This window comes from Pygocentrus nattereri, chromosome 18 (genome assembly GCF_015220715.1).
Source record: "Pygocentrus nattereri isolate fPygNat1 chromosome 18, fPygNat1.pri, whole genome shotgun sequence".
In the NCBI taxonomy this organism is placed as follows: domain Eukaryota; kingdom Metazoa; phylum Chordata; class Actinopteri; order Characiformes; family Serrasalmidae; genus Pygocentrus; species Pygocentrus nattereri.
This window is the reverse complement of record NC_051228.1, coordinates 27,632,084-27,654,382: the sequence shown is the minus strand read 5'-3', so window position 1 is coordinate 27,654,382 and position 22,299 is coordinate 27,632,084. Positions and strand designations below refer to the sequence as shown.

The following is a 22,299-nucleotide window of genomic DNA, read 5'->3' as shown; positions in this document are numbered from 1 at the left end:
GGAACTAAGAAACAGCACAGTCTAAAGTACAGACAGTAAGAAGCATTGCAAAGCCCAGCACATTGTCAAACACGAGGCATGTGTTAAAATGAAGGCTGCAGGTACGGAAACACCTTGGTCGGCTCCTCTTCAGTGCTCAGTCATGCACATGTACGTTTCATTATAAACTCTATTGCCGGGCATTTTGGCCCTCGTGTCAATTTTCACCATTTTTCAGTTGATTTTGTCATGTGATGGATTGTAGGTGACTGAAGGTTTGGAAGAGTCCTTCGAATTTTCAGCCACATTTAGAAAAGCCTACGAAACAGCACAGCTTTCAGTGACATAACGACCAAGAAACATAACCTTCCTCAGCTGCATCCTGAGCTTTGAGACACATCTAAGGAATTAAAATGCTGTCACAAAAATGAGAAACAGCTGAGAACACTAATGACAGGGCAGGGTTACAAACAAAACACAGGTAGATGTGGTAACAAGAGGGTGGAGCTAGAGAGATATGAGAGATGAGCCCGGAGCAGAGAGAGAAAGAGACTAAACCTGTCTAAGGGAACTGTGATGTAGTTAATGAGCCATGTGTAGTGTCCGAAGTTACCTTATTTAGTTTGCAATGTAGCTAACATCTAATAGTAGCTTATTGCTTATTGTCTCCAAGATAGTATTGTGTAAACTGCATGCCTAAATCATGACACATGCCTTAACATGTGTTGTTAATTAGTGGTGGGCAATATGACAATATTGTCGTATTATGCCAGAGTATGCTTTTCTGAGCATATTGTGGATATCATCAGTACTTAGAAAACACTAACCAACTGAATATTTAATTACGAGATTATAATTAGCCCTGTTTAATCTTTGTATTGCTGGTTTTTGATAATATTTTTTTAAATGTAGCACCAATGCTTAATTTTTCTCTGTTACTGCTCACCAAACCTCAGAAAAATGAAACATTGTTATACATTTTGTGTATTAAAACATTGTAGTTTTGCCATATTACTCACGTTGTTGCTAAGTAAAGTTCATATAGACTTGTGGTTTCTGACACTGTATATCATCTTAAACAGTAGTAGTGGTCATCTTGAGGCCTGAATTTAGTCTTGTTTTTTTTCTGTACATTAAACATGTCTTGGCTGATCGAACACACTCTGATTAAAAAGAAAATTGTGTACAGTTGGTTGAATCATTGTTTTAAAAACCAATAAAGTAGGTTGTGGATAGAATGCTGTAATTTGCTTTAAATTTATTAGCATTGTAGTGGTTAATTCCTGATTAATTGAAAAGAAAAAAATGTATGTAATTTGCACCATATTATCTGAGCGATAAGCCTATCCAGGTCTTTGGAGTAGTACAGCGATACATGCTGTGCATATTTCAGACAATGTCAGAGCTTTTTGTTTGATCTGACCAGCCTTGGCCATCAGTCAAACAAGCCCATCCATTATTCATAACTCGATTAAGCTTGCCGGGAGAGAGAGGCTGGTGCTGGGTGTGTCAATCAGCATCATACTGGGAGTCTATTGATTTTCCGTCCTTAATAATGCTGTCCTGGAAGTTGTGTTACTGAGCTTGTGGCAGCACTGTGATAAGCTTTGTTTACAATCATGGAGTACAGTGGATTTACATAGGTAGAAGCACTGTTTCATATGTGGACCCCTGTTGATGCAATTGCAATGTCTGAAAGTCATTTCTTTTTGAGTTTTAGGGAGCTGTCACTTAAATTACCTTCATTATTCTAATAAAGTGCTTCATTTAAAGTTCCCCCTTGTCTTTCCTTTTGTAATGTATGTTAAAGTGAAGTCTACTGATTTTTCTACATTCCTACATAAATCTTTAAAATGTAAGTAAAGTCATCCAGAGTGTTTTAATGTGAAATGTTTTGTTATGTGAAAACTTAACAGTTCATTTTTCAGTGCTGACACTATACTGTCTCTTTCTTTTCAGTGGACTTTGTGCCTCATGCCTCCATGGACACGGCCCACCACATGCTCTTATATGGCTGCAGAACCCCCTACTCCACCAAAGGCTACTGGTAAGTGCCTACCTTGGGCTAATTTTTCACCTTTAAAGTTTAATTATTGGTCCTATGTCTACTCAGGGATCAATAAAGTATCTTTATCATTATCTATCTGTCTAATTTACACTTGCAGTTCAGCGTGAAGGAGTGGTATTTTAGATGAATGGATTTGCCATTTTCTTGTAACCAGAGCTGACAAATAACCTTGTTGATCATAATTTATAAACTCTTTGAGAGAGAAAGGGAGAAAAACAGAAAAGCATGTATGAAATTATGAGAACAAATGGGGCAAATGTATCATTACAAGCTGCTGGAGAGCACAAATTGATTTTATTTAGGCTTGTGCACTAAGTGTTAGTGTTGCGCCATTAACAAAATCAAGCAGCCCACTTTGGCTTTGTCGTGCTGTGTTACCGAGGCAGCTAATGCGTGGGATGACTGCTGTGTCCCGAGAGAGAGAGAGAGAGAGAGAGAGAGAGAGGGAGAAAGCAAGCATCAGACGCTCTCTAATAAACCCGCCTGTTACCATGGTAACCGCTGCCACCTTGACAACAGGGATTGTCAGAGCTGACCCATGGGCCAGGGAGTGTTGGGGTGGTGGGGTGGGGGGGGGGTTCCTTTCTCATCTCCAGCCCCTTCAGACCCCTCAGCCCCACCCCTCCACCCGTTGCTTTCTCCTCTTTGGGCTGTGTGATAAGAAACACAAAGAGAACATTAGTCAAATCAAGACTGTTTTAGGCCAGAACATCACACAAAAACATTTAGTGCCTCAGCAAAGAAAAAACCTAGGCCCCGTTTCCAACCAGCTAATGAGATTGCACCACAAAGCCTGTGGGGTTTCTTAGTCGGTTTTGTCATTGAAATGCAGTGGCGGTGAATATGAATGTGCCTTTTCAGAACAGCGAGAATTAAATGTATATTTTTAAACCCAAGAGTTCACTTGGCTGCTTTTATTTTCACTTTAGGATCATTTGAATTGCTACCATGGCAGACTCTTCACCGCCTTGTATTTTTGACAATCTCCCCACACTCTTGTTAAAGTAGCCCTGCTTTTCATCAAAAATTCATCTCTCAAGATTCCACCAAGGCCCCCTCCTTCAGAATGGCATCAGGCATTCAGTGTCAAACATGGGGAGAGGCTGCGAACTGCCTGTGAGTCTCCTGAAATCAAAGAGGCTCCAGTGGATCAGGGGTGGGGGGCGGGGCGGAGCGTGAAAAATAGGCCAGACCATGTGACTCACTTTCACATCCAACACCAGCATGCCCACAGTGAGCCAGCGAAGCTTTAAAAGACAGAAAAAGATTGTCCTAGACATTGAACAGGATAGGCCTGTGTGCAGATGTGACAAAAACGATGCAGCAGATGTACTGAAATGTGGCTTGGAAGTCTAGAGTTATTATTGTCATTTTGCTAAGTGTTTGACTGATGTGACGTGATTACCTATACGTAATTCTGTCATTAATTACATAGTTATCTTAGTGATGGATTTTTTTATGTTCTGTATTGCACTGCACTTCCAACTAGTAGTGGGTGGTCTTCTGGTTCATCTGGTAGTTCATCAGCTAGTTGAAATTCTTGCTAATGTATAAATTTTGTAGACCATAATACTAAATAAAACAGTCAAAAAACTCTACATGCCACTGGTCAAATTATGTTTTGTTGATTTTATTAGTAAAAATTAGTCACATTCTTAACATGGAACAAACCTAAATATGATTTTCTTCTGCAGATTTTAGTGCACGTTTTTTTCTATTTGTGTATGAGTGTAACAAATTGGAATAAGTAAAACATATCATAATGTTTGTACAGACCACATTTTATGTTTTTTTTTTCTCAATATGTTAAATTCAGCAAATGAACAATAACTGTGCATTCGAATGTACAGACTTTCTGTAGAGCAGGGGTGTGCAATCTTATCCTCAAAGGGCCGGTGTGTCTGCAGGTTTTCACTCCAACAAAGCAGAGCACATCTGATCACTTGTTTAAAAACAGAGACTGAATGATTGAACAAGTGAAATCAGATGTGCCCTTCTTGTCTGCAGTGAAAAGCTGCTCCCACAACATCCCTTTGTGGATAAGCTTGGATGCCCCTGCTGTAGAGGATTTGTTAACTTCCTTTCAAATGAACAAATCATGGAATTTGCCAGGGGAGCTCAGACATTTGCAACTGAATATAAATAGACTATACCATGATCTACTGAAACATTCTGAAATTTCAGTCATAAAATGTGTATGAAGGTACTAGGAGTGTTGAAAAGCAAGAGCAACATTTTTTACCGAATAATGGAGTTGGGTAAAAGTGTACTTTTAAATTAGGCATGATTTTAGGAAAAAAACAAAGTTACGAAATGTTGTGGATTGATGATTTAGCTGGATTGCTTTAACAGTGATTCATTAACAGAAGCATGGTATAGGATGAAAATACTCAATGTCAGAAATGATCCATCATAACAGTGTGTGGTAGCAGCTATGGCTCCACATTCTGTCTGATGGAGGTGGGGGTTCCTGCATTAGTGCACTGGCTCACCATTATAATTTGAGTTGTCTGTGTACAGTGAAGATAATTAGAAATGCTCTGTGTCTTATATCACTCACTGTTTTGTGTTAAAATTCTTTGCAGCATCTCTGTCCCCTCATATAACCCTGTTTACGCATGTCATCAGCGTATTTATTTATAATGTCATTATTGCTGTGTGTCTGCTATTCATAGTGGGGGTGAATAATGAAGCTCAGCTGCAGCTGGTTATACTGAGCGCTGTGTGTGTTTACTTGTGTGTTTGCAGGGATTGTGGAACAGAGCAGGGCACCTGTGAGGATGAGGCCAAGATCATGTATGCCTGGGCCAGGAATGCCCCTCCGACCAAACTCCCTAAAGGTTTTCTCTCTCTCTCTCTCTCTCTCTCTCTCTCTCTCTCTCTCTCTCTCTCTCTCGCTCTCGGTCTCTTCTTGTATTGCCTGAGGCAAAAGATTTAAAAGAATCACAATATAACCAAAATACCTGATGTAATTTTATATTTATAGTTTTAGTCTCCATTTTGTTTTTAGTCTTTGTCTGACTCATATTATCATCAGTCCTCCTTTGTCACATTTGTCAAATTCAAATAAATATCAGAATCTCACAGTCTTAAATAATATAAATACTGTAGTACTATGGGTGGAGCTACACAGAATTATTTTAAGTTTTGTTTTCTATGATTAATTACCTGTTATTTTTCTTGTTTTTCATTAGTTGTCTTCATAAAGAATGTGCTTGTTTTATGTTATATCGAAAGATATGTCTTCTACGTAATCAGGGTTAGGTATGGATGATTTTTTATGTCTTTTTAAGGTTTTGCTCACTTATCAGTTCTGGTTCTGGCAATGGTTATTATTGTTTATTAGCGTTTGCAACATTATGTTTGCCAATAACAATAAAACCACAGATTCTTGATATTAGTCAATATTATTTCCCAACTGATGTATCAGTCATCTTATAACATATATTTAACCTAGTTAAACTGAATCCATGAGGTGGATATGGCTAAAACCAGCCTTCTTTGACAGCAGAGGGTGATTTTAACTGGCCTGATGCAGACAGCCTAATTTACAAAGAAAATGATTCAAAGTGTAATCTATGTCTCTTTCTTATCTCTTTTGTTTTCTCTCTTCTTCTTTCTTTCCTCTCTCTAACACTTTGTAACTCTCTGTCCATCTCTCTTTATCGCTCTGGTCCTCATTCTGTCGCTGACCCCAAAGTAGCCAGATCATTCTTAATCAGAGGACTTACCCTTGGCCATTGTAATTACTCTCTAGTGAGTGTCCTTATCAACTTAACTGCAAAGAAAAGACAGCCGCAGGGCCAGTAATTGGTTTCTCGTCTACTATTCACTACTCTTTTTCTCTCTCCTTTGTTTCAAATGCTTTTTTACCCTTCCTTGATCTCCCACTGTGTCTAACGTTAACACCCATGCTTCTTTCCAGACGTTGGCTTTAAAGTTGGGGGAGATACCAGAATTACCTACTTCGTGCTGCAAATCCACTATGGTGACGTCAAAAACTTTAGAGGTAAGTTTATTATTCTCAGCAACAGCCTGAAGCTCAGGCAGCATACTGATGTAGAGTAGCTCTGAATGAATACTGGCACAGTGCTGCCGTTTCTGAGCCAAGTAATGATGAGAAAACAAAGTGAGGGAACTTGGTGAAACCAATTTGTCTGCTGTCCCGTTCTTATTTCTTGATTTTGATTGGATTGGTTTGCATATTTAATTTGTTATTTTGTTCAAATTACATGAGTAGGTGCTTTGTTCACAATTATGACTAGAGTGCTTAGTTTCCTTCAGAAGTATTTTCTCTCTTGTTTATAAGAAGCTATATATCACAATTCCAAAAGGTATCTCATCTCGCCTTCATAGAACCAAGTCTGAAACAGACTTTTTCTAGAAGTAAAAACATTTTGTTAACTTTAATGTACAGTAATACAACAAGATTTTATTAGGTCATTTTCATTATTTTTTTAGGCCGGTTAGAGCTCTGCACAGACTTGACTATGAATGCTGCCCATTTCAACCATATATCCTGTTCATCTGTTCCCGTAAAAGCTAGTGCCAATCCTGCCCACACTTGCCCGCAGACCTACCACATGTAATGCCTGCCCACACCCACCAAATTTGGTGGGTATGGGCAGGCATTACCTCCTTGTTTGCACCTGTCTGCATTTTAGCCTTTCTAATCTACATCAGTGGTGTAGAGCATGCAGTCTCAAGCCCTGTAACACTCTACATACCCAGCCACAAAAACTAAGATTTGAATGTTCATATTTTTAAGCAAAACAAAACCATGATAAATCACTCATTGCACCACAGTGATCTGTATCATTATATTATTTGCTAATTACGCTATAAAGTTTCTACAAGCCAAAATGAAATTAATCCCAAAAAAGATTACCATAGATAGATTAGTTACTGCGGCATACAATGATGTGGGTTGGATAAGCTAATACTATTTTCTTGAAAAAATGCATTTAGTGTTTGTGCATAAGATGCTTACATAGTTTTAAATTTTGTGCATAAGTGTCTTACTAATGAAGGTAATAGAGCTTCATTATGTTTATGCATTGTCTGATCATTACTAACACTGTTTTCTCTGCGGCACACTTGTGACTTAGTTGCTGCCTGCCGCCGGCCTCCACAAGCAGTAAATAATTGTCCAAGTCAGACCCACCAAACAAGCCATAATGCATGGCTGCATGATTCTAAAACCTATTGGCTCCTCACCTCTTATCACAGAAGTGCCCCATCATGTGGAACCTGTCGTTGAACCCACCTTTTGCAGACCTCTAGGGCCATGAATTGTTCACACATTGTAAAGGGCAGCATGTATTTTCAAATGGTGTGAACAATAGAAAGCTATGATGTTTTGATATGGCAGCATTTTAGGCCTTTCCAACACCATACGATTTTGGTGCACATCAACCAGTTCTTCATAGTAACATTTTGAAGCAGCAGTAAATGCAATGCCCACTAATAGGTTAAGCTAACCACAGGCAGGTAAATAAAGGATGACACAGGCTTCTGTGTTTATTTCATTGCCTTTGTTAGCATGCAGAGAGACTTGTTGCTGGATATAGGTTAATCGACACCTCCAGAGAATCTTCTAACACTGCTTAGCTATTTACAGTGCTTCACACACTGTTTCACTTACCTCTCTCAAAATGTCCTGTGCTCAGAGTAATTTAACAACATGCCCTCTGAACACTTGACTTTTTTGGGGTGAAACCATTGACCTGCTCATTATTTTCTGCCCCTGCCTGCCTGCCTTTTACTTCAAAGGCTGAGAGCATTTTTTTATTGTTGAGCTGAGCCAGCGAGAGGGATTCATCACCTCTGTGTTATTTTATGATACATTAATTCAGGCAAAAAATGATGTAGAGGAATACGGTCCTGGGGTTGTTGTCTTTGCATGTGGACTGTGAGATAAATTTTGATGAACAGCCTGGGCTGATGTCTTGTCTTGTTTTAGATCACCATAGAGACTGCTCAGGACTTACTCTAAGAATGACTTCCAAACCGTAAGTATCTGAATCTCATTGTCTTTCTTAATTACTTATTTTTTTGTTTAGTTAACTTCAGAATTCTCTCAGGGATTCTGAACCTTCATGCTTTATTAGTCACTGTATTTAATTGGACGTTGTAGTTCAGTAAACGTCAGAATTTGATTCACTGAAGCAGTTGTTTTCCTTAGAAGCTACTCATTAATTGTGACTGAAGACATCTTAGCTATTAGATCTGTCAACTTAAGACTGCTTTTTAAAGAAGGATGTTTAATTATAAGCCTCGCGTCCATTTGTAGTGTGTGTTGCCATAATAATTTGCCATTTTCACTGGAAATGAACTGAGTGGTGCTCTAAGTGGACTCAGTTTTTTATCCTTAGATTTTCAGTTCTGTTTTTATCCTTAACATGGCTGTGTGCTATTATCACCCAGAAGGAGCTAAATCAGTTAATAACAAAATCATGAACTGAATCTGTCCTACTGTGACTGAGGCTTGACCTGAGCTTTCCATTCTCTTGCTTGCATTTACTCTTCTCATACACAAAGCAATGTCCATTTAAGCCTGTCTTACTTAATATACATGCTTACTTAATATGCACTTAATGTAATGTACCAGCACTTTATTAGGAACACCTGTACACCTACTCATTCATGCAGCTATGTAATCAGCCAATCATGTGACAGCAGTGCAGTGCATAAAATTGTGCATATATGGGCCAGCAGTCTCAGTTAATGTCCACAGCAGCCATCAGAATGGGGCAGAAATGTGATTGCCGTGATTTTGACCATGGCCTTGATTGTTGGTGCCAGACAGGCTGGTTTGGGATTTCTGTAACTGCCGATCTCATGGGATTTTCATGCACAACACACTCAAAAGTCAGAATGGCGCAATAAAAGAAAAAACATCCAGTAAGTGGCAGTTGTTTGGTACCATTTTTTCATGAGAAAGATCAACGGAGAATGGCTAGACTGGTTCTTGACAAGTACAATGTTCTTTAGTGGCCTTGTCAATGACACAATGGGAATCCAATAGAAAATCTATGGGATGTGATAGAACACAAGATTTAAATCATGAAAGTGCACTTGAAAAATCTGCAGGTATTGCATGATGCAGTCATCAACATGGACCAGAATCTCAAAGGAATGTTTCATCTTGTAAAATCTATGGCTGTTTTGAGAGCAAACGGAGGCCCTAGCCAGTATTAGTATAGTGTTCCCAATGAAACAATTGGTGAGCATACGTTTACATACTTTGTAGGAGTCAACATTGATGGCCGACCAGAACAGATTTCTCAGACATTCAAAAATATCCAACATTATTAACAAAACCATTACTTTTTACCCTCCTTTGTGAGATCCAGTGGCTGTTTGGCCAGAAACTATACTAACTGAATCAGTTCAGATATGTTTATAATTCAGCAGTTGTAATCACCTAGCTATTATGACAGCAATATTCTTATTAATGTAAGGTTTAAAATTTTCTCCAAAGTTTTATTCAAAACATTGGGATCTAAAAAATGAGAAAAAAATTAATTGCACAAATTCACACCTTCCAGTGGAAAGTAACTCATACATGATGAGTTTTGCGTCTTATTACCATCTCAATATATGGTTTCCATTCATATAGATCATAACATAATCATTGTAAATATCTAAAGTCTGAATACTGAAAACTGGGGCGGCAGTTTAAACTTATTCAGTAGAATGGTCCATATACATATTTCTGTTTCTAGCCACAATTTCTTAATTTTCTACAGAAGATTCACTAACGTTATGGCCTGAGTGGCTAATACAAATTTGTCCTCCTCTGCTTTGTCTTTGCCTCTACATTCAAATACTTTAGAGCTTTCTGGATGCTACTGTGTTTTATCAATGCTACTGTGTTTTGTCACTCTGAAAAAAGCACCATGTTTTTATGTTTGGTTGCGCTAGTTTTTGAGTGAGCATGCATCACTTAAGGCTTGTTTTTGATCTGTTTCATCAGAGAAACAATAGATTGACAGAAAGAAAGAACTTTATTGATCCCGGAGGGAAATTGCAGTGTTTCAGTAGCAAGACATATAATTATATATAAACTTACATAAACTATGCAGAAAAATACAAAATAGAAATAAATCTAGACATGAGTTAAAGTACAAGAGAAATAAAATAAGGTATAAAAGTGTATCTATATACATATTTACATGGCATATGAGACAGATTCGCTGTATTTACAAGACAGCAGGCACTGAGTGGTATGAGGTAGTCTAACAGCACATATTATAGACATAACTAACTCTGAGTTGCATCAGTATTGTAATGTAACATAAAATGCATAGTGAAAAGTGTAATTTCAGTAATTGTGATATATTTCAAATGCTAATGTGAAGTGTATTCCTATTCATATGTTTGCTTGTTTAACATGCAAACAGTCACTTTACTAAAGGAGAAGAGTAGATTAAAAGACATATCATATAGCAGAAATATCTGCTCATTGTACTTTGGCATCATAGGTTTAAATAATCATTTAGATTCCAGAATAATTATCAGAAACATACCCCTTGTGTTTCTACCTGACTATGACTTCAGCCATGCGTTCTGTAATAAGGGGTTCAAAAACCTATGGGATGGAAAAGAATTAGCAGAGCTGAACAAATCTGTGTACGAATAGCTCTGACTGAGAAATCATTACAGTCTCGCAAGCTGAAGTATTGGAATCCTTGATAACATAACATGAATGCATAGAACAAATCTATTTTAAGATTTTAGCTCTTTGGCATGTTCGTTTTTTGTGAAATGAACATGATGTCACTAGGGTGAGGATCTGATTTCGTTTTACATTTCCCCTGCAGACAGCCCTATATTGCTGGCATGTATCTGATGATGTCTGTGGATACAGTCATCCCTCCAGGAAATGCAGGTAAGGAGCTGCTACCCAATCTAACACCCTGTACTGCTTAGAGGGACAAACTGGATGACAAATCCATACCAAAATCTCATCTACTGGCTACTTCAGAGAAGAGCATTTTGTTTGGTAGTCACAGCCTGTGGGTCTTCAGCTTAGTGATTGCAAACAGTTTGGTCTTAAAGTGCTCACTGTCCTTTGGCCTGTATATGTGCGGAGATTGATAAAACAGGTTAAAGAGTGGTTTCTTTAGAGACAACAATCAAGAAATTAAAAGTAAGCTCAATTTGAAATTTCACCATAAAACATTCTCAGCTTAATCTCAAGTTCAGTCAGAAGTTGTCTTAACTTACTGTTTAATCAAAGTTAAATGTACGAAATATAGTATAAGTGAACAGTAAATGTGGTTGTCTCCTTATACCCTCTATGTGAGTGGTGGGAGAACTCAGTAAAAAGCCACAAAATATTTAATTGATTTCAGTTAGTAAAGAGTGTTTTTTTTTTTTTTTGCATTTTTGTCCTTAAAAAGGACAACATTGGACTAAAGGCCCCTTTTTGCTGTTGAATATGTGTAAATTCTACTACAACATGTTGCTGCTTGTTTCTTCCCAGTTACCAATGCAGACATTGCTTGCACTTACCAGTCGTACCCGATACACCCTTTTGCCTTCAGGACTCACACTCATCGCCTTGGTGAGTTGTTTCATTTATAGGGACAGAATATTTAAAAATCAAAAAATGTATTTTTTTTACATTTAATTCCACACTAATATATTTAACAGAATTTATTTAATGTCTCAAAAATAATATAATAAATATTTTATGTGTGGGCTCCAGGCAAAGTCGTTAGCGGTTACAGAGTTCGAAATGGACAGTGGACATTGATTGGGCGTCAATCCCCGCAGTTGCCACAGGTACTTCTTTAAAAGCATACAGCATCGTTCTCACTGTTTGTGTCACTCTCAAAAAATTTGTTAAGAACATCACGTGGCACGGCCTAAAGACAACATATTTAGTGTTACATTTAACTTTTTAAATTTTTTTATTGTTAATTTTTTTCATTTAAATCAGTGTTTTCAGATTTCAGAAGAAAGATTCAGCTCTGACTTTGCAGTCTGAGGCAGATAAATGCTATGTACTAAGTGCTCCATAACAAACTCAAAAGTGAAAAGATGAACTCATTGTGATTTAATTAGTTTCAATTTACTGTAATTTATGTTGGTATTATATTGAAAAGGGGAACTTTAGATGTGTTTTTTTAAAGTTTTCCCCAGTTTTCCCCCTGCTTAGTGGTGGTCAATTATCATTCAGCAGGTCGGTCTGATGGGTAGGAATTGGCCACTCAGTGATACCAAGTTGGGAGGGTGAAGGCTAGCATGTATTTTCTCTGAGACATGTAACTTCTGGAAACACAACAACGTTGAACTGCTCAGCACGCTTAGAGGAGAACACCTAGTGCAAATCCTGTGGTTTCAGTTAATGTGTGTTCACATTGCCTTACATCTTGTTGAGAGATGGAGGGAGAGAGAGGACCATCATTTCCACCCAGTGACAGCCAGGACAGTTATGCTCATTTTAGACCCCTGGCCATGGATTGCTATGGTATTGCCAGTGACCGACCTTAATTGGTCCAGTGCATATGCAGCATTTACAATACTCACATTCATTTCTATAGAGACAGATTATAGTTGTGTGCATGAATTTGTGGGAGTGGCAGAATATTAAGAGTAATAATGTAAGAGTGATGAATATTGAGCTTTTCTCATTTTTCTGCAAATGTGTAGTAGTGAAGTAGTGAGTTTTGCTGGCCGACAGCCAATCAGATGTTAAAATGTGCCACAGTGCGATGTGTCGTGGGTCATGTCCACATTCAAACTACACACTGAAGTGTGTTGATGAAGTAGCGGGAGATTTATATATTAAATCACATTTTTAAAAGGAATATTAGGCTAGGGTCACACTGTAGGTAAAAAAGTCCCAAATCTGATCTTTTTCTTCATATGTGACATAGATTTGCCCATTAAGTGAACAGAAAATAACACATAGAATCTGATGCACTTTTATATGTGGTACTGAAACGTGACACATGTCTGATGTACAGCATTTGTCTGAAGAGTCTGATCAAAATTCATACAGTGTTTTATCTCAATCCAACTTAATTTTCATCTAAATTTGTGCATACATGAACAGACCCTTTATGGTAATGTCTTGCCTGTTACTACAGTTACGCTTTACATCTTGTGCTTTGGTGGATGAGAGATACAAACAAATAAGCACAGCTCTTTCTAATGAGAAGGATATTTAAAGTCATTATTTCAAGGATATTTTTTCGCAAGAATAAAGAATCAAAAGGCCCAAATCAACCTCGCCTAGATCAAATCTCTTTCTCCAGATTATATAGTTTTGGCACTGAGTTTGTGCCTATTTCCTAGCATTCTTGTTCGTGGTGGGTAAAAGAAGCACGGAAGTTCAGAGTTTTGTCTGTAAACTCTGGTCATTTTGGCATTTGCACCAGGTTTAAAGTATTATTTGTACATGCTAAAGTTCAGTGTGGTTGAAATTGAGACTGTTTGTGTGAAGATGTGTATGTAGTTAGTTTAGAAGGGTGATCTGTTCACGCTGACATAGCCCAAATTAAAAAAGATCATGTGAACGACCAAACAAAATCAGATTTGGGCAATAAATCGTATTTAGGCCACTTTACTGGCACTCTCAATGTAGCCTAAACGCTTTTTCGCCTGCATTTCATCAGTGCATAGAACTAGGCTGGAACTCTTCCTGGACAGCTAAACTTGTTTGCATTTTTGGGACACAGACACAAAGTGGCCACCATTTGGCAAGGTGAGCGATTAGCTTCGCCGCAATATAAATGCAGCATTTTGACAAATGTGTCTCACATAGTAACACAAATAAAATAGTGATAACACAAGAAGTATTTTATTGTTTAACACCTTTTTTGACAGTTAATTTTAGCCACAATTTAACACTATCCCCTTGTTAAGAATGTTTTAAGTGGACTTTAAGTGATCTGGCTTATTGAGGCAATTCCAGTTGGCTCAGTCTATGGCAGATGGCATGTCTCTCTAAGTGAAAGGTCAGGATTAAATGTCACGTGCAGGCTGTGCTGTGACAGCAACACTTCCTCTCATGCAGAGCTGCAGCTCAGCCTCGGCAGGAAGCGACGGCTGAGCCGGGCCCTAAGCACATAAGAACATTAGACAGATTAGAAACACAAAGAGGCCCTTTTGTCCTGCACCGCTCACACTTTCATATTGTACTGCAGCTCACTGATGATGTATAAGATGATGCAGGAAGTGCATGCATGCAGTAAACCTCTGCAGTTTTCCCCTCATCATGACCTTGACTGTGGCAAAGTGTGGGATCATATGTGGTCGTGCAGTCATGACGGATGAAGGAAAGCACACCATACTGCTGTATGTGTTTACTTTGTCACAGGCAGTTATAATCTGTACATGTATTTGGATCAGAGTTTATTACAATTAGTTTCACAACAAGGTATAAACTGGCACAGATTTATTAGTAAACGTACACATGATATACTGTTCACTGTTTTTGACACTGTTAATTTGAGGGCGATGCCAGTCATGTGCCCTGCAGATTCAGCAGTTCCTATTTGTGATGGCTTAAAAACCATGACAATTTTGCTCATATTCAAAAGTAAGCAAGTTTATTAAATTGTATTTTTCTATAATGAAACATAAGAGCTTTAACATGAGCGCTTTTATAAGGATGCTTCATTAATGATGTGATTGTATACTATGCTAACTACACAAGCTGGTGTTGAAAACATTGACAAGATATTTCTCTATGCACTGAGGACAAAAACTTTGATGATAAATCATCAGTTAGCTCTACTGTTAGCAGTAGCTCATTAGCAGTTAACTCATCAGCTCTGTTATTCAAGCACAGTGACCCAGAGATTGCCCTTGGTTATTTTTGAATAATGAAATTCAAAGCAAACTATTGTGGAACAAAATATGGCTAATTCAGGACGTTTGAAATATGATTGCAAATGTATACCTCATCCAGCCTGCTAGCTCCAGTGAACCAGTTTATGTGTTTAGTTAATATCAGGCAAAAAGCCTGTTTTTATTCCCTCCATTGAACAGAATATAATTTAATAACTCTTTCAGATACTCAGATATCAGAGTCAGAAAGTACATCCCCAGTCGTGACAACCATAGTTCCTATTAAAAGCCTTTTTGAATTTCTTTTTGATCCCAGCTTACATTAAGGTTGCGTTAGGCCTGCCAAAAATGTCTAAATATATTTTCAATTTTGTAGGATATAAATCCATTCAGTGCTGACTTTGTGGTGGAATCAGGAACTTTCTTCACCCCAGGCGTAGTTACAGATTAAACCACTAAAGGCTTCCACAAATAGGCTTTAAGGTTTTAATGTAATCGACTCTTTTTGTGATATCATGTTTGAAATTCATTCCAGCTCATGCATGTGCTCCTCTGTTCCCTTCCATTACATTTGATAATCAAATCAGAGGAAAAGAGGCCGAGGGTGAGTGAAGTGGAGACAAAAGGCTGGGATTAAAATAGCGTTTTTTCCGTGCCCCAGAGCCAGTAGGCATCCTTACAGAGGCTCTCCACTGCACACAGCATCTGCACTCTCTGCCCGGCACAGGGACCCTACTGAAACAGACCTCATGCAATATAATGCTGTAATTATATTATAATGCATTTTTGTGCTTTATGAGTACATTTGTATGTTCAGTCGAGTCAAAAGGTTTTTATTTAATGTCACAGCTTTTGCAGTTCTGGCCACGCGTCACTGAGAATAGCACTAGGAATGGACACTCAAAGAGTGACCCCAAACAATTTACTGTACCATTTGTTTTTTATAGTTGTTACTACACTGACTGCTGATTCACATATAGCTGCTGGAGAGAATTTCACCTCTGTGTGATGGAATGCTACAAAACAAACTTCTGTCAAAATTAAGGGCCCAGCCTTAGTAAAAATGACTGAATATATAGACTGATATAACTTTAAAATTAAATACACTATATGTGCCAAAAGTATGTGGACATCCCTCCTAATTATTGAATTCAGGGGTTTCAGCCACACCTACTTCAAAGAGGTGTATAAAGTCAAGTACATAGCCATGCAATCTCCATAAGCAAGCAGCGGCAATAGAATGGGCCAGACTGAAGAGCTCAGTGACTTTAAATGTGACACTGTCATAGGATACCACAAGTCAGTTTGTGAAATATCTGTCCTGCTACTTCTGCCACGGTCCTGTATGTGCTATTATTGTGAAATGGAAGCATCTATGAATAACAACAGTTTAGCCAGGAATGGGTAGACATTGCAAATTCACAGGGTAGGGCCGCCGAGTGCTGGAGGGTGTAAGGTTTAAAAATTGCATTACTCACTACAATTTCAACACTTTTGGCAACATGTTGGGAAAGTCCCTGTCCTATTCCAGCGTGGCTGAGCCCCTGTGCAAAATTCAAGGTCCGTAGAATAGAACAGAATAGAATTAACAGCCATTTGTCACTGTGTTTCACACTGTGAAATTAGACCTCTGCATTTAACCCATCTGTGCAGTGAAACACCCACATCCATGCAAACTAGTGAACACACACACACTAGGGGGCAGTGAGCACACTTGCCCAGAGCAGTGGGCAGCCCTATCCACGGCACCTGGGGAGCAACTGGGGTTTAGGTGTCTTGCGCAAGGGCACTTCAGTCATGGACTGTCAGCCAAGGGGATCGAACCGGCAACCTTCCAGTCACAGGGCTGGTTCCCTAACCTCCAGCCCACAACTGCCCCATAACAAATAAATAAATAACAAATACTTTGTTTGTAAACACATACTTTGACAATTTGGTGTGGAGGAACTCCAGTGGCCTGTAGAGAGCCATGGCCTCAGCTTGACTGATCATCTTTGAGAAGAAATGGAATGTCAGCTGAGACCTAGGACTTCTCCAACATCATTGTCTAAACTCACAAATGCTCTTTTGACAGAATGGGTACAAATTCTCAGATACACTCCAAAACTTTGTGGAAAGCCTTCCCTGAAGATTGCAGGCTGTTATAGACACAGAAAGGGGGTCAGTATTTATATTAATACCTGGTTTTGGAAAGGGACATCCAGCAAGCTCATATAGGTGTGATGGCCATACTTTTGAGCATACAGTGTATTTTTGGTTTTACTGTTATTCTCCAATAGTTTTACTTAAACTGTGTTTTACTGACAGATGTGAATGTCAGATCTTGAATGTCACACTTCTTGAGCAGTCTGTAATAATACAAATATTGTACCACTAGGAGTGGGGCTATTTACAACTCTTTGTGGTTTTGGTTTCTGTTAATTACTTCTTGCTTTAGTTCTCTTCATAAGAACTGTTTTTCTAAGCACTCAGAAATGGCATTCCAGAGCCTTTGTAAACTTTATTTCAACACATGGTGGTAGAAGCTGGTTAAAGATTCCTCTCTCATGGCTCATTGAAACCAGTAGAGAGTTCTGTCAAAAATGTTTATTCTAAACTTATGATTAATACAATGTTTGTGATTATAATTAGAAGAGGAGATTTTGTCTTGCATGTCCAGTCTTGTTTTGCAGAAAGATAAACTTTGACATTTTTGCCATGTTACTTCTCATTGGTTGATATCAAAACAAGCAAATAAAAGTCAGAAATATAGACATGAGCATGTCTATAAAACATAATTTGTGAAAAAAGAAAGCATATGATCAAATGTTATAATGTAATTGCTTTTAAATCATATAGCAAAACAAAAATAGTTAATAATAATCCTTGCGTGGGTTAACTAATGTATGAAAACAGTGTGGAGTGAGTGTATGACTGTTGTGTCCAGGCTGGTTTTTGGCCTAAATGATCATATACCTCATTCTAGAAAAGTGAAGCAGATTAGTTTTCTTCTTTGAAGGTGAAATATTTTGTATGTCACATCAAGCAACACCCCCACCTGAGTTTCTGAACAGGATGAAGAGATTATTTATAGCAGTCTTCTTCTTGCTGTTGCTTATTTTCTTTTGTCCCCATATTTTCTGTGCTTTTGGTTGGGCATCTAAAACATTTTTTCAAAGTGCTCTGACTCCAGCAGTACGAAAGAGCTCTAAATTCATTCAGCTGGTCTCTGAATTAATCTTACCTCAACCATGAAATTGCCTTTACCTTCACAGATGATTTGTTTTTCTAGTTTAGTTTAAGAAAGACTCATCTCTGTGTTTCATCATGCATCTGTGATTGAATTAGGGTTGTGATTTTCCATTAGATTTCAGCTTTTAGTATTTCAGTTGTTTATCTGTTCTGTTATATCTGTGTTGTCCTTAGGAATGCATAATGTTGTCTTCATGAAAACAGCCAAAGTGGGCTAAGATAGATGGTGAGAATGAAATGAGTGTGGACTGTGCTGCAGTCCTGGTTTGACTGTTATGCATATGAGCTCTCATATTTTTTTGTGAGAGTGATCAGGAGCTGTGTGTGTTTGTCCTAGGCCTTTTATCCAGCCAGCAATGACGTTGAAGTGAAATATGGAGACATACTAGCTGCCCGCTGTGTTTTCACAGGAGAAGGAAGGACCACTAAAACACGAATCGGGTGAGTTTAAGTCCTAGCCGGTAATTTATGTAGTCTCATTCTTCCAGTCCTAGGAGTTCTGCTGCTTCATTATTTAATATGAAAGCACTACATTTAAAAGCATAATTGTAATGTCAAATCTAAGATGGATTAATGCATGACCCACTCTGCCTGGTAGAAGTGTTTTAACAGATTTTGTTTTACCGGCTCTCCCTGTAGTGTAAATGAGAATGTGAGTAGGTTTATTGTTTGGAGAGTGGTGGCTTGTGTGGTGTGGGCATTTTGGTGGTGGTTTGCTCTAAGGCTGGACGATATGATGATATTTTATCATCATGACAAAGTCAAAATAGGTTTTCCTGATTTAGTCAGTATTTCAACAACACTGAATTGAATGCAAAGTGAAGGTTTCATAAACAAATCTGAGGATTTAGGGTAATTTGCTGAGACACACTTGTAAACAAACAACTAACAGATTTGATTGGATGCAAGCCATTTATACCATCATCTTAATTATATTTTGTTTTACAGTTTATTTTATTGTTATCCTAAATCACTATAAAAATACTGTTTGGCTAGTGCATTGTGTACATCCCAGATTGTTTTTAATCCTTATTGTGAGTACATTTTCAGGTGTGGCAATATTATACTAAATAAAGTGATACAATGAATAACCTTCATACTCTGTAATTTCCATGTGAATAAATGTATTGTATCAGCACAGTTCTGTCTTTAAGTTCTTTTGACAAAATTAGTGTTGATGTAATACACTACCATTCAAAAGTTTGTAATCACTGTCAGTAATAGCTGTTATTCAGTCATAACTTATACAGTGTGGATGAAAATGTTGTGAACTAGGCTTGTATACCAATACTTTATTCACAAATTAAACGTTTTTGGGAACAAGAAGTGGTAAAAACATAGTAAATGATATTAAATAGTAAACTGTAATTATCTATTTAAATTTCTTGTCATGAAATAACAGTAAATAGCTGTTTGATCTGGATTTTAATTTAACAGCTTTCTCAGTTTTTATTGAGTCATTTAAAGCTCTGTTCAGCTTCGGGAATTTCTTTTACAGCTACAAATTATTTGAAACCTTTAGCATCATATTATAATCATTTTATAGATGTATGTGCAAAATTGGTTTTACATTGTTGAAAGCAGTGAATCTAAACTTTTGAATGCTATTGTTTGGTTTTTGTGTGGAAATTCAGTATTTAAATCAGGTAAAAGTAATTCCTCAATTATTTCAGTGAACGTTTCTGCCATATTGTCCACCCGTGGTTTGCTCTGAGTTGTGAGTGTGACTTTCTTACAATCTGTATGCTGTTGGATCAGCAGAGTGTATGACAGCCGGTCATCAGTACAGCTGTCAGTCTGACCAGTGTGGCAGCCTGTCACAGCTCCTCCCTGGTTACTGTCTGTCAGTCTTGCCGTACGCACTCTGAGGTGTCTAAAGAATTGTGCAGCGAGCAGGAAAGCTCTGTTGCTCTGCTGTCTCGAGGGGAACCTGCATTTTTCATCATTCTCTTTTTCAAGTGTGCGTGTGTGTGTGCTACATGTGTCTGCCTCGTCATTCTTGTTGCCATGGTGATTAGGGGAGTGCACAGTGGCGATGGCAGAGAGAGCATTGACGCATCTCTGAGGAAGCGGCTGTCCCAGTGCACAGAGAAAAACACTTCCCTTCATCTCCTGGCAAAGATGATACATTTAAATGGATATAAGGAAATGGAAGAAAGCAGTGACGAGCCTTCCTATTCAATCAAACTAGTAGGTCAGAAAAGTCAGGGCCAAATCCATTGGCTTTTCCCAAGCTCAGTTCAGTTAAAAGGCCTATATTATGGAAAACTAAATTTCTAATAAAAGTGTTTGATGTACTATATAAATGTTTTTTACATTTTTAGAACATATTGTTTACATACTTATATGGATACCAAGGTAGAAAATTAGCCATTTGGAGTTCATTGTTTTTGTGATGTCACAAAAACTATTGCATTTAGTTTAGCCTCTCCCATCCACACTGAAAATGTCTAACTTTTTTTGCCCAATCCAACTGAAATGTGTATGTGATGGCCGTTCGCTCTTAACTTTTTTAGTGGTACCTCCAGTGATGAGATGTGTAACTTCTACATCATGTACTACATGGACAACAAGCATTCCGTGCCTTACATGGACTGCATGGACCACGGCAACAGCAACCTGTTCAGAAACATCCCGAATGAAGCTAACATCCCAATCCCCGTCAGCCCAGACCACAAGATGTCTATGATGCATGGCTCTGCTCATAAAGGTACACTCTTTATCAGCTTATTTTTTTAAGACTTTTGCCATTATGCTATAACTTAGGGTGCATTTACATTTATAATTTGGTTCAGTTGGTCTGGTCCAAAGCAGAAAAAGATGCATTTTATTTTGATTCACTTTGTGTTCATCCCAACATATTTGACACTGAACCAAAAGATGTAAACAAAAGTCATAAGAAAAAAAAGTCACGATTGAGCAGAATTATGAAGTATGTTTGGGATAATACTCATTAAACCTTCTGAATCATGCTGTGCTCTTAGCTTGTGGGTTCTATGTCTTGTTTTGTCTACATTTTGTGATAGTTACACTTTAATAATATAAATGCAATGGGAATGTGACTGCTGGTGATGTATTTACTGTTACTATTATTTACTGGTACAGGTATACACATTATGTAAACAAATGTGTATCACCTTCCATTTTTAGTATTTATTATTCATTTTTTATTAATCTTATGTAATTATGCAGGGTAATAAGACAGATCCAGACAGATGCTTGCAAGTAAAATTGAAGCTTTACTTGTTTGATTGTATCAGTGCTTGTAGTCAGGAAACAGGCAAGGGTCAAATCCAGAAAGAGCGCAATACAAAAAAGGACAAACATAACAAAGAAGAGATCAGGCAAACAAAGGACAAACGAAAGGGCAAAAAGTTCATAAGTCCAAAAACACAGTCAGAATACACAAGAAAGCAAACTAACAGATGAAAACGCTCAGTAGCTCTACAGGGAGAAGCAATACCTCACAAAGTACTGATGTAAAGCGAGGGCATATGAACTATGAACATATGAACATATGAGTCTAATCACATGACAAAGTAGACAGGTAAACAGGTTAGTACTCAGGTGAGAGTGAACAATGATTGGTGGATTGTGGAGGTGTCAGTCAGGTGGTCTCCTGGGGAGTTCTGGAAAATCGAGTTCCTGAGCGAGTCTGAGCCAGAGGAATGCCTAACAGCAGGTATAACAGGGTGAGGTACTATCTTTCCAAAAAGATTTTTCTGCTAAAGAGGTGGTATCCATTACATAGTGGTTTAAAGGAAAAACCTTGGTTTGGCTACTGTGTCACAATGGAAGCATACTCCTGCAGGTAGCTAAATGTTAGGAAAGTTGGCATCTCATAATTTAGGTACTTACACACCTCCTGTTACAATCAGAAGTCTTATTTATGCAAACAGCAGGTCATGTGAATGTATTTGTCCTTAGGCTGTTATACATGTAATTACATAAGAGAAGACATGCTGTTCAATTAAATAAGTAAACACTGAAATGTGTATTTACATAAGCTGTAATACTGAAATCCATCTGTACCAGGGAATAAATACATCACTAGTAGTTACAGTAGTTCTATTGTTAATGTGTTATACTGTAAAATCACTGTAGAACCACACTGCCTAGAGTGACTTGGTGTTTTTGTGTTGAAAGTGTGGCACATTCATATGTATACAGTGATTTGTGTGTATATGAAGTATTTTATAATGGCATTTAATGTG

At 37.9% G+C, this 22,299-nt stretch overlaps 1 protein-coding gene across 5 annotated transcripts in view; it reads left to right on the top strand.

Annotated features, from left to right (window-relative positions):
• The window catches only part of pam (peptidylglycine alpha-amidating monooxygenase), an 86,837-nt gene that overhangs the window by 27,801 nt on the left and 36,737 nt on the right, over window positions 1-22,299 (top strand). For all 5 annotated transcript variants that reach the window (XM_017697324.2, XM_037547642.1, XM_037547643.1 and 2 more), the window contains 9 exons: window positions 1,939-2,026; window positions 4,796-4,887; window positions 5,973-6,056; window positions 8,010-8,058; window positions 10,873-10,940; window positions 11,538-11,618; window positions 11,763-11,839; window positions 18,423-18,526; window positions 20,602-20,795. In XM_017697324.2, the coding sequence (XP_017552813.2) occupies window positions 1,939-2,026; window positions 4,796-4,887; window positions 5,973-6,056; window positions 8,010-8,058; window positions 10,873-10,940; window positions 11,538-11,618; window positions 11,763-11,839; window positions 18,423-18,526; window positions 20,602-20,795 (837 nt within the window). The remainder of the gene's footprint in view (window positions 1-1,938; window positions 2,027-4,795; window positions 4,888-5,972; window positions 6,057-8,009; window positions 8,059-10,872; window positions 10,941-11,537; window positions 11,619-11,762; window positions 11,840-18,422; window positions 18,527-20,601; window positions 20,796-22,299) is intronic.